This window comes from Lutzomyia longipalpis, chromosome 1, assembly GCF_024334085.1.
Source record: "Lutzomyia longipalpis isolate SR_M1_2022 chromosome 1, ASM2433408v1".
Classification (NCBI taxonomy): Eukaryota; Metazoa; Arthropoda; class Insecta; order Diptera; family Psychodidae; genus Lutzomyia; species Lutzomyia longipalpis.
Window position 1 is genome coordinate 25,119,152 of NC_074707.1, and position 17,331 is coordinate 25,136,482.

General features: G+C 36.6%; 2 protein-coding genes across 2 annotated transcripts in view; one reads left to right on the plus strand and one right to left on the minus strand.

Moving 5' to 3' along the window:
* Positions 1–637: 637 nt before the first annotated feature.
* LOC129797575 (acidic amino acid decarboxylase GADL1) lies at positions 638–4,475 on the plus strand. The gene is made up of 6 exons (XM_055840304.1): positions 638–868; positions 1,032–1,219; positions 2,378–2,996; positions 3,330–3,440; positions 3,502–3,735; positions 3,805–4,475. Exons 1-6 carry the CDS (start codon positions 752–754, stop codon positions 3,991–3,993), a joined length of 1,458 nt encoding a protein of 485 aa, XP_055696279.1. The 5' UTR covers positions 638–751; the 3' UTR covers positions 3,994–4,475.
* Positions 4,476–4,652: 177 nt separating this feature from the next.
* Positions 4,653–17,331, minus strand: part of LOC129797444 (semaphorin-5B) — a 63,858-nt gene continuing 51,179 nt past the window's right edge. Inside the window, exons 4-12 of the mRNA XM_055840006.1 lie at positions 10,581–10,785; positions 9,983–10,491; positions 8,800–9,805; positions 8,657–8,729; positions 7,868–8,201; positions 7,120–7,289; positions 6,885–7,049; positions 6,255–6,607; positions 4,653–6,165 (exon numbers count right to left, since the gene is read on the minus strand). Coding sequence (XP_055695981.1) covers positions 5,920–6,165; positions 6,255–6,607; positions 6,885–7,049; positions 7,120–7,289; positions 7,868–8,201; positions 8,657–8,729; positions 8,800–9,805; positions 9,983–10,491; positions 10,581–10,785 — 3,061 coding nt within the window. The 3' untranslated portion in view covers positions 4,653–5,919. The remainder of the gene's footprint in view (positions 6,166–6,254; positions 6,608–6,884; positions 7,050–7,119; positions 7,290–7,867; positions 8,202–8,656; positions 8,730–8,799; positions 9,806–9,982; positions 10,492–10,580; positions 10,786–17,331) is intronic.

The following is a 17,331-nucleotide window of genomic DNA, read 5'->3' on the forward strand; positions in this document are numbered from 1 at the left end:
AGAAAGAATCTATCGTATTTGATAGTCACTTAATTTTCCAGTTTTTCTTTACTTTTCATTTCAATTTTCCACGCGAATTTCCAGTTCAAACTTCTAGATAAAAAAAATTACCCCACCACGATAATTTTTGCTTTTCATAAATCATTCTCACTACAGCACATTGCTTCTGGGACTGGGTGGGAGTTCAGTGGGTGGAAAAACGTTCTGGGAAAGGTGATAATTTTCCACGAGTGACACCGTGACGCTCTTGTCTTTTCAATTAACTCCCCCAACCTCTGGAGTGGATGCTCCCGGAGTGCGATATTTGCCATGGGGAAGAAGTTTAAATTGCTCTGTGGAAAATACTTGAGGGTGAGCGTCGAAAGATTACCCGCATGTAGACAATTTCGTAAATAATGGGCGATGGTGGTAATTTGATGGAGTCGCATGGCAGAGTGCCGAAAAGTATGCAGAAAGTTTCCTCTACGTGTTGGAGGGAATTTGAGATTACCTCTTGTGCGTAATCTCAATGGTTTTATCAGTCGAATGACTTTCACGCGGAGACTCATCTTTTTATCTCCTCTTCGGTGCTCTTCGAAATTGATAAAAAATCAACAGCTGAGAGCACTTCGGCAGCAAGCTCCGAGGCGCTTCTCGAATTCTGCGGCAGTCTCCGTCCATTCTCACTTGCGGCAACATCTCCATGCTTCCCAGTGCCAAAGACGATCTTCAGTGAAAAGTTGTGGAATTTTTTTCTCTCAAGTGTGCAGATATGGCAGAAGATTGGGCTTTCCTGGAGCGTGTTCATCGAATCCTATCCGAGGAGAATATCCTAGAGCCAGCACCTGATACACGTGTTGTAGACTTTAAGTATCCAGATGAGCTTTTGGTGAGTGCTTCCCACTCCTTTGGGGATCTATGAATTTTTCCAATACATACCATGTAATTTATGCACAGATCTTATACTTAAAAATTCCATCCAAGTCTTTATCACAACCCCAATCTGAGGCTAAAGTTCCCATAGAAATAAATTGGCCCTTGTATATTTGCAGAAAATCATCGACGTGTCTCTGGGCACTCAAGTGCCACGCACTTTGGACGAGGCGGAAGAAATTTGTCGGCTCATCTTAAAGTATTCCGTGAAGACGGGTCATCGTTTCTTCTGCAATCAACTTTTTAGCGGTTGCGATCCCTACGGCATTGCTGGCGCCTGGATAACTGATGCACTCAATACGAGTCAGTAAGTATTATAATTTTTTTTTTCGTTACTTCTTGCTCGCTATCGCGAATGTTAAAGTGAGAATTTCGATTAAATACGCTTCGATAGATTTATAAACAAGCCGCATTATAGCTGAAGTACTTGAGATAGGCATTGTCACACTGTCTAATTAAATTCATATTTGCGTTTAGATAACCGCGTCGTAAATTGCGTATGATAAAATTTACCTAATATTAGATTGGGAAGAGATTCTACGCGTCGCGAATATTTAAAGCGTTTAAAGACGTACCTATAGAGAAAATTTTATACTCAAGAAATACGCAAAAATGTGTTCTGTTCTCAGAGAGAATCATTTCTAATTTTATTCATTTGATTAGTTGGGTAGGGTCAGGGACAGTCGCTTTTGTGAATATTTACAAGTTCAACCATTTAATAAATTTATAATGCTAATCAATATTTAAAAACAGGGGAATGAAACAGGAATCTGACGAAAAAATCATATCAAATCAATACAATTACTTACAATTTTAACCCTTTCAGGTCCATTGGGTCATACGCTGACCCAAGGGTTCGATTTTGAAAATGTTTTAATTTGTATAGTTATTTTATGAATATTGAGTCCAAATTAGTACAGGACTTTAGTCTTTACAATCCCTGGTCATTTAATGACCACAAAAGGACATCCTCAAGGACTGAAAGGATCAGAAAAGACGAAAAACCGTAAATTTTTGAATTGGGTTTTTTTTCTAAAAATATCTTATTTGAGCTCAAAGGAACCCATAAAAATTATTTTTAGTTCAATCAACTTGCTAAGTAGATTGATCGCGTACCTGAAAAGGTTAACCCTTTGAGGACCGAAACTTATTCAAGACAACGAAAGTAATAAAAATAATTTTTTGGAGTGCTTTAATAAAAGCTACAAATCAAATCTTAAGGAAAAATAAAAAAAAATATTAGGTTCACAATAAAAGCTTCCGCTAGAGAACGTGTATGCCAATTTTATTAAATAAATACTTTTTTCAAATGGGTTACTCTTTAAAATTTTTTTAACATCCGGTCAAGAGAATTTTTTCTTAGAAAAATCCCTAATTTTTGCTTGTCCGTATTCTCTCTGGAGGTAGTGTATGATAAAACTTTCTTTAAAAAAGACGTTTAATATTTGTTCTTTTTTCCTGGAAGATACACCTTCGAAGTAGCACCGGTATTCACCCTGATAGAAGATTCAGTTATCAAGAAATGCCTGGAGCTTTTTAACTTCCCAGATGGGGATGGAATCTTCAGTCCAGGTGGATCCATGTCCAACATGTATGCAATGGTTTTGGCGCGCTTTAAAGTGAATCCGCAGTACAAATCCATTGGAATGTTTGGAAGTCCTCCATTGGTGGCTTTCACATCGCAAGATGCCCACTATAGTCTAAAGAAGGCATCCCACTGGATGGGAATTGGTTTGGACAATTTGGTGCAAGTGCGCACCGATAATCGCGGACGAATGTGCCCAGATGCCCTGCGGGAGGCCATTGAACGCGTCAAGAGCGAGGGTCGTCGACCATTCTTCGTGAATGCCACGGCAGGAACGACTGTTCTCGGTGCATTTGATGACATTCACAAATTAGCGGATGTCTGTGAAGAGGCTGGAATTTGGTTGCACTTGGACGCATGCCTAGGTGGAACTGCTATTCTATCTGAACGCTTCAAAGGGCTTCTTCGTGGAACTGAGAGGGTGCAATCCCTTGCATGGAATCCCCACAAAACCCTCGGGGCTCCACTTCAGTGCTCAATTCTTCTTATACAGGAAAAGGTAAAAAAAAATCCATTTTTTTAACATTCCACGTTTTATTCAGCCGTTTAGAAGACGGGCTTTAATGAGTCGGTCGTTGATAAAATCATTTTTTGCGAACGATCATTTTATGAATTAGTCTAGCTTTTTTTTTTTTAGGAAAACGTACAAATTTTAATCTCACTACAAATTTTAATTGATAGTCCGTTGAACCATTTGCGAAATATTTTAGATTAGACTTTTTACAACAAAAATTTATGATTATCATTTTTTTTATTTTCACATGAAGAGAAACTAATTCAAAGAGAAGGGGTGAATGGAAATTTTTCTAATGCTGAGTTAATTTTCTTTCAGCAATTGCTTCATAAATGCAACTGCGCCAATGCGGATTATCTCTTCCAGCAAGACAAATTCTACGATATCTCCTACGACACAGGCGATAAGAGTTTCCAATGTGGAAGAAAAGTACGATTTTTTATTGCTTTATAGCTGGACATTAATTAATAATTTGTGTTTATCTCATCAGGTGGATTCCTTTAAATTTTGGCTGATGCTGAAGGTGCGTGGAGCGAAGAATTTGGGAGAAAGGGTTGACAATGCATTAGAGATGAGCAGTTATTTGACGGAGAAACTGAAGCATCGACAGGGCTTCCGCCTCGTTCTGGATGAATTTGAATATACAAACATTTGCTTCTGGTACATCCCTCAGGCAATGCGTGGACAAGAAGAGACTTCAGATTGGTGGCAGAAACTTTACAAGGCACTGATGAGACTATTTAATTGTTTTCTTCCTTTTAATAAGTAAAATTAATACTAAATTTCTTTTCAGGTTGCACCTAAAATCAAAGAAAAGATGGTGATGAGTGGTTCCATGTTGGTGGGCTTTTCACCACTTCTCCACAAAGGTATTGGAAACTTCTTCCGTATGGTTATCACCTGCTACCCCTCACGTACTCGCGCTGACATTGATGATTTTATTGCTGAAATAGAGAAGCTAGGCGAGAGTATTGATATATGAAATATTTCTATTGAGTAAGGAAATTTCAAAATTTTCACTATAAATTATTAATTTTGAAAATTTCTTTTTTATCAGTATACCATTTTCTTATCTTATGCAAGAATTGAACATTCTGAGGCAGTTGCACTCTTGAAACTTATTTAAAGAATTTTGCAGGCAGGACTTATGAATGATTTTTAGATAAACATTCTAATTTTCATTTTACGAACAAAAAAAAAGAATTTACGATGTATCAGCCTTATTATGTATGAAGGGTTTTAGTTTAGTTTATAAAATCTTACCGTCAGTATTCGGAATATAAGATTTTATGCATATAAACAATTTAAATTGTGTCTATCAATTAATTTATAGACAATTTCCGAATTTATTCTCACTGCCTTATCACGATAAAAATATATTTTTTGTAAAAAATATAACTTTTTATAACATAAACAAATATTAATGATTATAAATTTTTAATAAAGACATTTCTATGGCAAGTATTCTCAATTGTTTAATTAAAATAATGTCATTCAAAATTTACTTCATTTTTTCATTACCTACCTTCATGAACATTCAATTTTATTTCTCAACTTCAGTAATTAAAGAATTCCTTCCTTTCATGGGTAAAAATAATTGCTACATTCTTATCACCGCAAAATATAGACAAGAAAAACAATATTTTAGGCATTATAAAAATTTATTTAATTTTACAATTAAAATTTTGTTTTACAATAAATTGAAATTCTATTCACATTATGCTTTTATTAATTGAAAAATTATTAAAATCCTAATAAATAGATTTTATTGCAATTTTCAGTTTAAACGAAATGAAAAATTCTCCTTAAGTTTTTTAATGTTTACTTTTTATTAAAATTTATCGTTATCTATACAAAATATTATCTAAAATTTTAAATTTAAACTTATTTGAAACACTCAATGTGAGCTACGGTTTCACATTAATTAATGAATTAATAAAATTGAAATTTTACCTATATAAGTTTGATAAGTAAAGAAAATTAAATCCCATTTTTTTAGAAAAGCATTTTATTCTAACTTTCTAAATGGCACGTTGATTAACCTTCCCATTAATAAATTTACTGAGCTGTATTTTTGGTTATTAAAAACTTTGTAAAAAAAAATCTTTTTTTTTTAAATGTTATCAAAAGTTTTGTTATAAACAAGATACTAATTTGGACTACCATTTGTTTCCTAAAATTCGAGTTTTTTTCTATTGTTAGGATGGAATTAAAATTTTTAGCGATCTTGGATAATACCCTAGGTTTCCGATGACTATATTCTACAAATCAGCCTTTATTATCTTTTATATTTTTAATTTAAAAAAAATGCACTTTTGCTCGTTTACAGAATATCTATCGCATAAAACTAACATCACATTTCGACATTAGCACTAAGAACTAGTTGAAAAAAAAATTATCAATAACTGGCTTGGCAGCGATTTGTTACCAGATAAATTTAAGTCACATTTAAAGAAAAAAATATTCTGATTTTTAATGGGTATTTACAAAATGATGGGGTGTTTCTGTAAACTCCATTTAAGATATTAATTTGGCACTTATTCACACTTTTACTTTGTAAAATAATATATTGTTACAAAAGAATCGGGGGGAGGATAGAATGTTGTGAGGTCATCATTAAATTCTAGAGACTTTTTTTCCCTACATAATCTATTCTATCAGTTTGAGCAACATTTATTTGCCCATTTTATTGCTGTAATTTTGAAAATTAATCCTACTTGTCTTTTTCGCGGAGGAATGATTCTTTCCGACGGATGATTTCATCATGATAAATGCTTCTCGATGATGCAAAAAAAATTTGTACTTTCTCATGCGACATTGCGTTGTATATATGTTCAAGGGGAATCTTAAAGAAAAAGTTTCTGAATCCGGAGGACGAGCTAATCCACAGGGGGCTGGGGAGCTCTCCTTAGAATTTTTCTTCGTCATTAACAGTACGTGGTGGGGGTTTAACGTTGTTGAGCGAGTGGGAATTTCTCTTAATCGTTGCCGTTTCCTGTTCAAATGATTTCGAAAGGACTTTTGGCGTATGATTGCCCATCATATTGTTGGACTTTGTGAGTGTCCCATGCCCATTGGGGATGTTCTTGGAGCTACTTGAACCATGAGAGTTGAATGATGATTGTCTCTTGGGTTTATGCCTTGGTTCTGGGTACTATAAAACAATAAAAGCACACGTGAGATATGTATATATTGCAACCCCATCTGACTTGAATGTTGCTATCCAATTTTCTTTCTACTCACATCCTTTGTGGGGAGACTTGAATATTGATTGGGATAAGTGTCATAGCACGGAGATCTCGGCATATTCTTTATCCCCATCGGTTGCTTCCTTGTGTACCAATGCCTCGTGACAATGAAGGTCAAGAAGCAACAGAAGACAGTTACGAAGATGACGATGGAAATTATGCTAACCACACCAACGGAGGCAGTGTCCGTATTGGCAGCAGCAGGTGGTGCACACGGTCGTATATCCCTCTCCTCACCCTGGCACTCTTTCGATGTGGGGTTCGTGGTGAGACACTTCCGTGTCCGAGTCCTTTCCCCAATATCATTGCACTCACTCCATTCGCTCCATTGGCTCCATCCCAAGAAAGCTGCAAAGAAAGAACACAGTTAATTTTGTGTGAAAAAAAATCAATGGTGATTCCATACCAGGATCATACCAAGGGATTCTCATTTCAACTATTTTGTAATTTAAAAAAATAAGTCCTGCTTTTCAATACTACCGACAAATCGCTTTTGTGTTATTGATTTTTGCACAATTTTTGCCAACATCTAATATTTTTTTGTGACTATTATCTTTTTTTTTTTAATAATTGGGAGCCCCTCTCCCATATAAGCAACATATTGTACGTTCAACGTGATACTCACTATCACAACTCGGCATTTCGCAAATCTCCTGCTGAATGGGTGAACCATCGCAGTCACTGGCATCGCTGGAATCAGTAGATGACAGACACTGGCGTGTTCTGGTGCGTTTCCCAACGCCGCAGGATACAGAGCATGGAGACCAATCAGTCCAGCATCCCCATTGACCTGAAAAATCAATTTCCCATGAATCTACATATAGCTCCATATAATAAATTGGTGAGTGGGTGATGCATACCTCTGCAGGGTTGGGTATTGCATGCCCTTGCCATCTTTCCCGTCCCTTCGCATTCCCCATTTACTCGTTCACATTGGCGTGTCCGGAATTGCTGGCCACCACCGCATGAAACACTGCATGGCCCCCAGGGTCCCCACTCACCCCATCCTGGGTCAGAAATGTCGCCAGTCCTGGATGAGAGAGAAATATTTCTAAAATGAAAATCGCATTCCTTGCTTTCCCAGTGTGATGGAATTCCATTTTGGAATTAATTAGGGAGAGATGTATTATATTGAACATTGTTGATCTAGGAATAATTAATGTAGATTAAACATTAATTTCGTGGAATTTCCTGGAATATTCTCGGAAAAATATTTGTTAGCTTTAATTTAATTGATTGGAAAAGTTAGTTCACAGGTAATGTTTTCTAATCAGTTTATATCAGTCAGACGTATAGGGTCAGACAATCTAAATATAATAAAATTATTTATTTTATTATTTAAATGAAATTATCTGAAAACAATATTAAAAATAATTCAAATTCAACATTAATTCATACTTTGAAAAAAAAAAAAACTAACTGAAGTAAAATATACCTATCAGTTACAAAAATCATAAAATCATGAGAACATGAACAGAACTTTAGCTGGTTTATTATAGGTGGTACATTCATTTCTACCCTAAATTGGGCCATAAACAAGGAATTCACATGAAACCCACGAAATACGAGAAACACTAAATTCTCTTTATCAATCGTTTTCTCTCTCACCTGTGACACGTCCCATCTGGCTGGCAAATACGCGTCTCTTCCTTTGCCAAGGCAATGCGCAGTGTCGAGGAATCAGCCACTGAGGCTTTGCAGAGATAGCGAAACCGTCGCTCTGTGTGGCCCCCATCACCTGTTGTGCCATTCAACTCCATCAACCACGGCGTCCACGAGCTGAGGCGCTTCACCTCAGAACATGGAGTACTGTTGCAAATTTCATAATCTATGCTGCATCCGGGGCAATCTATGCCACCATTCTGTGGTGTGGGATTGTCGCATTTTCTGCGACGAATTCTGAAGCCGCCCCCGCACGGAGAGCTGCAGTCCCCGAAGGCGCCTATGATGTGAAAATTAAATAACTCTTTGAGAATTTGTCGGAATTACACCATGATAAACAGGTCAAAAGCTTTAGGGTGGTTGCAGAGGTACTTTATTTCATGCTGGGAGAGTTGATGGAATTATTAAAAGCTTCAACCCCGACAAAGTGTCAGTCAGTTAGAAAGGAAATAAAGAGCGATGAAAATGCAAAAACTAAAAAGGAAACCTTCTAGGAAAATTTGTTTAAATGAAAATTGTAGATAAACTAAATATATATTAAATTTGTTTTGATATGTTGACCTCCTGGATTAAATTAAGAGACTTCTTTCTTTTGGAAAATCCTTAAGGTATATGTATAATTCGCACTGATAGTCAATTAACGATCAGTGCATCATAATAACGTTGCCCACAATATCGTTACCCTTGCCCTTATCATGCGGATATCTTGTGAAAGCAATTGATTAAAGCAATTACCCCAAGGTCCCCAGCCTCCATCGATGGCAGGTTGCTTGGGTGCTGGACACGGAGGCAGCATCGTGCAGTAGATCTATGGTGAGATAGTGGAGAAGAAATCGCATTTAGTGGGAGTTACGAGAGCATGATAAGGCATCTTTTACCTCTGAACGATCAGGTCCAACACACACTCTTCCACCGTGAGCTGGTTTCGGGTTGGAGCACGTGCGTCGCCGTGTCTTAACGGCCACTCCACAGGACTGAGAACACTGCGAGTAGGGGCTCCACTCGGTCCAACCACCATGGACGGTGCAGTTGGTGACTTCCGTGGACATTCCCGTGCACGTTTGACCACCATTCTTCGGTGCTGGATTGTCGCAGGACCTTCGCCGACAGAGGCAAGTATCTGTATTTGTGTTGTGTTCAGATATGGCTCCTCCAGGTGATTGAGCGCATTTTTCCCATTCCGTCCAGGCTGACCATCCACCGTCAACGGGGGCCGTGAGAACGGGACATTCTGTGGCATTCTGAATCCAGTAGCGTGCTAAAGTGTCCCCACTGGGTGGCCCTGTGCACATCTCCAGCATCTCATTCCATCCACAGTAGGGATCCATGGCATTGAGGCAGCTCGCCTTGGACACATGACGATTGCAGTGGTATGCTGAAATCTTCATGAGTGCCCTATCGGTGCCGATGTACAGTGATTCAGTCTCCTTGAGAAACTGAATCGTGCGAATGGGGATACTGGAACTAATTTCGGGTCGCCATATCTCCACAACACACGTCTCCTTTGTCCGCGGCAGCACTGAGATCTTCTTCACGAGCCCATCCTCCGTCGCCACATAGATTATCCGCACACTCTCATGTAATTTCGTGGAAATCACATCCAGAGCGATGTGGGAGAACCTTTCGAGGTGCGAATAGTGCAACGGATGGAGTGTTGTGGCCTGAACTGCTTGATCCATCAGTTGATACCGTGAAGAATCGAGAAGTTGATGCCTCTGTGCGGTTCTTCCGCGACCCATTTTGCACTCATAGTGATCGCGATGGGGGGAGTCTTGACGCTCCCATGCCGATCCCATGGATTCTTGGATCTTAAATGGTCCCGAAAATGCCGCATGAATAGCTGACATGTTGAAGGCACAAATAGCAGACCCATGAATGCTATTACTAAAAATCACAAAAAAATAAAGCACTTTAATTTAAATCTCACTAAACTTTATGTTTTTTAAAGGATTGATAAATTTTAAATATTAAAAAAAAAATAAATATAAAATCATTAAGAAATAATTATTCTTTAATATTGTTCGTAATCTAATTTATATTATGCAAAAAAATCAGACTCACATTGGCGTGGTGAAAGTGGCATAGAGCACCCCTTCTTCGTGTGAATATGAAATTCCCTGAACTTCATCAAAATAAAATGGGTACTCCCCCGGTAGGGAGCAATTAAGCCTGGCTTTGAGGAATGATATCCAATTATCTTTGAGAATGTGACTTCCACCAGGATCATTTTTGCACACCCTGGCAATGCGAGAGTAAACAACTTTGCCACAATTTATATACTCCACTGCAGTCTCACGGAAGATGAAGTACACAAATTCCCCAGCCTCAAAGCTCCCGACAAATTGAGGGTCATTGAGCCACTTGGAATTGTACTGATTCGTCCGGAGCATACGTGAGTTGTCCTGGGCCACGTCTGCTCGCAAAATTGCTGGATCAGAGCCAGAGAAGTCGGTGGGGGAGCCAACAAAAATTTGCCCATTGTCGGTCATCAGGGCTGTGATGTTGGCATGAGGATTGAAGGGGCACTTGGCGACCCCCTTGTCATAATTCAGCACTGTCAGATTTTCCATCTGCCACCACAGAGAAGAATGTTTTAGAAACCATTATGTCTGACCGAGAGAAAAGGTGAACTCAAAGTTGCTACAAATTAACACCTCACCTGACGCCACGAGCAAAAAGGACTGAAGCCATATGTTCCGCATGCATAGAGGCGATTCCCGTAGTTTTGCAGCACCATTATGTAGTTGTGACAGTCATTTTCACTTTGACCCTTGTTCTGGCAGGTTTCCTGGATTGATGTTGATGCCTCCCATGGCATCCTCTCTCGAATCTCCAAGCCAAAAGATAGGCGATACAGGGTGTCTCTGTAATTACCAAAAAAAATTAAATTATTATTTAAAGATTTTTTTTGTCATTTTTCATTAACCTCATCATTAATTACGCATAATTGAGACATAAATTCGCAACTCATAAAAATTAATTGTTCCTCTCAAAATTAGATTTATGATTGAAAAATATGATGCGATAGTTATTTTTAAATCAAGATATCAATAAAATCATTTTTATGCTTAATTATCGTCATGTGCTATCTGTTGTATGTACTTTCAAGAGTTTACATCATAAAGCGACACAGAGATTTTTTTTTCTCAAAGAAAATGTAGAAAAAAAGGTAACATGAAATAAATAGTTGCTTTATCAAGGGGATTTTTCTAATTAATTGTGAAAATAAGATGATGTCTTGTATAGAGTTTGCAAACATCACAAAAAGCTCTGGTATTTCACAGAGAAAGCCCCATAATTATAATTTCATTAAACTCTCTCGCATTTTATATGTCCTCGGGACATTTTTGATGAATTTTAATGAGCTTTTCACGTAAGATTTTCCTCTCTACAAGTCACAGCTGTGCTTAGAGTGTGTATACCCAGGAGAATTTCTTGTAACTTTGGTGGTCATTTTGTCGAATGCTGAGCTATATATCATATGGTTGTAATTCTGTGAGTGGGCAGATGAGATTATTATGATGAAAAAATACCTATCGGACTTTTATTTTCCGCCTGGCTAAGTGACTAAAACCAACAAATTACATCATAGTGCGGGGTAAGGATGGATATATTTCTTCATATAAAATATAAATTATTGTATCTCCTGTATAAACTTCCACCACACACACAACACACAACAAATTCCAAAATATTTTGATGTTTTTTTATGAACATTTATGCCAAATTACACAATGATCTCTCTCGGTGTTTTTTTCTTTCTTTCATGACTTCTCTCCTTTCAGCGGAGTCAGTGCGACATCTTAATTTCCTTAAAAGTACATTTATGATGGTTTTTATATTGGAAGATGGAAACTATTAAAATGAAATTTATATTATATTTAAAATAATCACACACACTCTGCGGGAGAGATAAAAAATGTTAAAGCACTTACAGCCCCATCGATTTAATGTAATATTATTAGTTGGTATACCACAATCGTGGCATACCAAGTATTGTAATCGTCGGAAAAACCGACCACCTCAGATCGGGCTCAAACTTGGTATGAGCACGTTTTAGACATCCCACATTACGAAAATGGTGGTGGAAAATTTTTGATCCGGCCGGCCTGCCGGCCGGCCTGCCGGCCGGCCGGTGGTCCAAACTTTGCCTTATATCTCGAGAACGGTAACAGATAGAGACTTCCGGTTTGAAGTTTTCTATAGAAATGTGGGTGTAAAATTTCATTTTTTCGCATTTTCAAAATCCAAGATGGCCGCCGTCCGCCATTTTGAAATACTGTCAACCACTTCCCTTACAGCTAGAGGTCTGAAATTTTAGTATGTTGTAGAGCTCAGTGAGACGTTTTCATCGACTATTCATACTTGAAAATCGGTCAAGCGGTTTAACAAATATGGCGGCCTAAAGCAAAAAGTGTTTTTTCGACATAACTCGAGAACGGCTTGACCGATTTTAATCATCTTGGTATCAAATGAAAGGTTTCAAGAAGCCCTACAACTGCGTAGAACATTCCAAGTTCCAAAAACATCCGCAAGAGGCGCTAAAATCAAAAACAAAAATTGCCTAACTTTAAGGGGCAATATCTCCGAATCCCCATTAGGCAAATCTTTTAAATTTTGATATGTTGTAGCCTGACTAATAATCTTGTACCAGTCCAAAAATGAAGAAATTCTATGTCGCCGTTTAGAAGATATCGCAGTTTGAAAAATTCTTGAATTTGAAAAGTTCTAAGAGCTATATCTCCTGAACTGCTTGTCCGATTTTGCTCAACTTGGTATCAAATTAAAAGTTTTACAATTATCTACAACTTTCTAGAACATCAGAAACCTCTAGAACTATTCCTTCAGGATAAAAAATGCCCAAAACTGTTTTCCTAAAACAAAAAACCTCCATTTTGTGTTCTGGAGGTGACCTTGAAAATTATTAAAATTTATGTCAATTTATAGCCTGTTTTAATACCTTTCCAAAACTAGTCAAGAAATTTCTGTAGGTCTTATAGAACCAGAGATATGACCATTTTTATGCATCAAATTTCTAATTTTCACCAAAAAAAATCAGTTTTGCATACTAATACAACTCAGAAATTAAATTACAACACATAGACTGACCCATCCGCGTTGTGGTATACCAACTCTTATAACTGGACGCGTTATGATTGACTTTCGATGCGTTAACATAAAAAGGATCATTAAATTCGGTTTTTTTTTCGTATACCCATTCCATGTTGTCGCTCATTCGTGCACATTGCATAAGAAAAGTCACTTTGAACTTGGGCGTTGAAAATGTGGTGTGAAAGAAAAAGAGTGTGCAAAATGGATTATCGCGGTGAAACTCGGAATTTTCGTCTTTTTTTTTTATTATTCCTCTGCACCAAATTTGTGGTGCCTTTAATTCTTCTTCACCTTTCATTTTGGGTCACAAAAGCGTGAAGAAAACCGCTTTTCTCCGTGGCCATCTCCCTTCACCCGAAACATTGCAAATGGGTGAGCGCATCAAGTGGAATTCATCATTAAGAAATGTTTCTTTAAAGAATTCCGTTGCTCTTTTTGCTCCTTATACTCTCTGGGGGCTTCTGAGAAGTTCAGATACAAAAATTTGATTGCACACCAGACAGGTTGCTGTCGACCTTGGGCATACACCAAATTTGATTTTAATTGGTAAATCTCCTACTTAAGGCGTACCCATTAAAATCTATAACTTTAATCAGGGCTACATTAGTTTAGCGTCTTTTGAAATGTTTTTATCTGAAAACTCCCACATTTTGCCTCAAAAACCCATACGTGTTTTTCCATCAAAGCATTGTGCAATCAAATAATTACATATGAAGCCACATTATTCTGTATGAAACACGGGCTTTCAGCAGAAAACAGTGAGATGCGCTAAAATAAAATAACATGATTATATGGGGTCTCTGTCCCATTGCTTCTTGTTTAATTTTCCCAGAAGAGACCGTTTTACCACTAGAATTACCCGAGAATGGGTTTTTAATGAAAATTACTACCTCGCCATCCCGCTAGGCCATACCCAATTTGAACATGTGATAAAAAGGATTTTAAATTAAATATTGATGCTCTTAAACCCAATAAATGGTTATACAGCCTGTAAACTAGCATCTCGCCGCATCTTATAATGAGGAGGAGGTGGTATTGCTCGTTTTTCCTATTTCACAATGCCACATTTTATCCGCACCATTTCTATGGAGTACCTCACTCATATTTACCCAACCTACGTCATTGAATCAGATCTCTCCACGGAGAAGAACTCGCAAAGTTTCTGAAGCTTCATGAGAGGAACAATAATAAACTCATGCAGAGTGTGATTTTTAATCGCTTTTACTTTGATTTTTGCTTATTACCACTCAAAATGATGGTTCGTTACGCGTCTTCTTGTACACCAATACGAAAAAGAACATGCGGCTAAAAAAGTGAAGACACGAAGGTGGGATTAAAGAGTGGAAATAAGAAAAATAAAGTCATTTGATAAAACTGAGAATAAAGTGTAACCAATCGAGCGGTGAATAAAATGAATATCCATGCGGAGGCTGTGAGTGCTTGTGAGAATTAAGATTCTTTGGGAAGATTATTCTTCAGAATGAAGCTCTTTTAAACATAATTAGATTTAAGTATTTTCGGTCAATGGTATAATAATCGTAAATATAGTATTTATAATAAAATCAATTAAAGAATTGCTACTTATATCTGATAGTTTAATTTTAAATTTTTCCTTTTGTTATTATTTTTCTTTTGATTTGTTTTTAAAAAGTATTTTATAAATTTACAATTTTTAAAAATTGGAATAATTTTAAAAGTAAAAATTTTTAGTTTTGATTAAAAATATATTTAAATGCAATATCTGTCTCAATAAATACGAGCGAGATTTGTCAAAAACTACTTCTCTTAGAGAGAGAAGGAGGACGATTAAAAATAAAAAAAAAGAACTATCTACCTAATATTGAGAGAGCTCTGCCATTGAGTGTGATGAAGAATATTGGAAAGCCATTCTTGGAACACTGTTAATTTTTGGTGAGCAAATAAATTTTCGCAGCTGCTAATCATAATTGATTTTTTTTTCTGGAGCTTCTCCAAATTTAATGGTTATTTTTACGATCTTGGGGGACTGTGAAGTTTCAGGTGAATTTTGTGAGTTCATGGGCTATAAAATCACACAAAAAGGTGCCTTTCATTGGAAATTATCCTCAGATGGCTTCATTGCACTTTGCCATTTTTCATCGCCTTGTTTCACAGCATGAGTGCAAAATGGATGCTATTATACCCTTTAAGAGGAATGCGGGGGTTATTAGATTAAATTTTGCCACGAGAGAACTTTCATTGTAATCAATCGGTTGATTTTCGACGTGAGATCTTTTGGAGATGAGGTGACTTTCACCGTGTGTAAAAACAAACAATCTTGTAATGATATGATGTACACACCAGAGTATAAACAATAAAGGAGGCATATGTGAGTCTATGAAAAATGATGAAAATGGTATGGTTTATTCTTTGTCACGCCCCACAACGAAATTGTTGAGACAAAGAACATGAAAATTTATTCTCCCCGTGTTCTTCAACTCTTTAAAATCCATTCAGCTGCATAGATTTTGATTTAGTCCCGCTCTCTAAAATGTAAATGCACTCTCAACACAATCAACAACACGCCACAATTTACACACTTCAATTTCTTTTTTCGCTGCTATATTTATTTATGGACACACATCACATTTACCATTGAGCATAGAAGTGTGCGAGACCAACAATAAAATATGCTTTACTTGGAAGAAAGAAGATGATAAAATTGTGCATTTTATATGACATGAGCGATGGTATACGGAGATTCGTACAAAAAAGTATGCCTTATGGTTAAGGTAGAGAGCATTGAAGGGGGACAAGGAGGGAGTTTCTTGTGTTACATAAAATTGTGATCCGAAGAACTATATGCGCGCGGTGTATGTCAACATAAACACCCACATTTTAACAAAACTCACAACATTTATTTCACCTTTTTTTATATGATGTCTGCCATATAGGAGATTATGGCGGTGTTCTTAGTATTGTTGTACAAGAGCACCAATGCTCGCCATGACATAGAAATTTATAAAGTCAATCGATTCCGATTGCGGAGGATTTACTTTGTGTACACACAGCATAAATTTCAATTGGGATCAACACTAAATATTTTAATCACCACAAATACGGAATGTGGAACAAGTGGATGTGGAAAAATGCATGCATTTGCAGCACTTATCATTTCAATTCGACTTGGAAGAATTGACACCTCGATCGAACGCAATATTAGCTTAGCTGTCTTCACAGAGCCCGACTGTGGTCGCATATATAGCATATGTAATTACAGAACTTGATTGCAATTAAGCAAAATGTTAGACTACCGAACGAACAATATCCCCAGAGTCAATCAATAAATTCCATTTGAAGTGCGTGAAAATTAAGCCAGTTTCAATGTAATAATCCCGAAAGTGCAGAAAGCTAGAGTTATTGTAATTAGAAAATTCCATGACAAGTATACCTTGTTGTCTTTCCAACAACATATCATTCTTTAAAAGAATATAATTCATATGAAGTTGCTTTCTAGATATTTTTAAATTTTGTTTTTAATCAATTTTTAAAATTCGATCTAACTGAAAGATTAAATTTCAGTTTACAAAAGTTATCCAATAAGCCCAAGCAGGTTCTATTGAAAATTTTCTTTAGGTACCTACCTATATATTAGGGCTCGGACTTTCGATCTGAACATCGAAGCTTCGGTGATTCGAAGCATCGAAGCGTATTCGAAGCACTGCAAAAGAACTGCTTCGTTTTTAAAATGCTTCGATTATTCGAATAATCGAATAAGCTTCGAAGCTTCGAGTAATTTTTAGGTATTCGAAGCTTCGAAGCTTTTTGAAATATTCGAAGCTTCGAAGCATTTTAGGTATTCGAAGCGGATGGACAACTCGTTTTAAAAATGCACAATTGAGCTGTGCTTTTTTGTGAATTTGCGTAGCTTGAAGAACTTTTCTTATAAAATTATCCTCAAGCGCGAAGCGCCTTTAATAAAAAACTAATGTCCTTAAGAAATTATTTTATTTTTAAAAATTTTTTTTTAAAGGTGTCTTCAAGTGCGAAGCGCCTTTAATAAAAAGTAATTTTCTTTTTGAAAAAAAAAAGAAGTGAATGAATATGATTTTAAAGATTTTTTAATTACCAATGTTTTTTTTTCGGAAAAAAAAATTTCTAAACGAAGTTTCATGTTTGACTAAATTGTTTGTAGTTTTCGCGATTTAAGGACTTTCGAGCGCGCCATTTTGAATTTTTTAAGGGTCATAAGGAAAAATTCATTTTATATTTCTCAGGTACCTCCTACAGAAAACCGAATTTTCAGTCAAATAAAAAAATCATTGCGAGAGACGAAACAT

Coding starts and splice junctions, on each gene's coding strand:
- LOC129797575 (XM_055840304.1), top strand. CDS start 752: ATGGCAGAAGATTGGGCTTTCCTGGAGCGTGTTCATCGAATCCTATCC. Junction 869..1,031: donor AGTATCCAGATGAGCTTTTG/GTGAGTGCTTCC, acceptor GTATATTTGCAG/AAAATCATCGACGTGTCTCT. Junction 3,441..3,501: donor GTTTCCAATGTGGAAGAAAA/GTACGATTTTTT, acceptor TTATCTCATCAG/GTGGATTCCTTTAAATTTTG.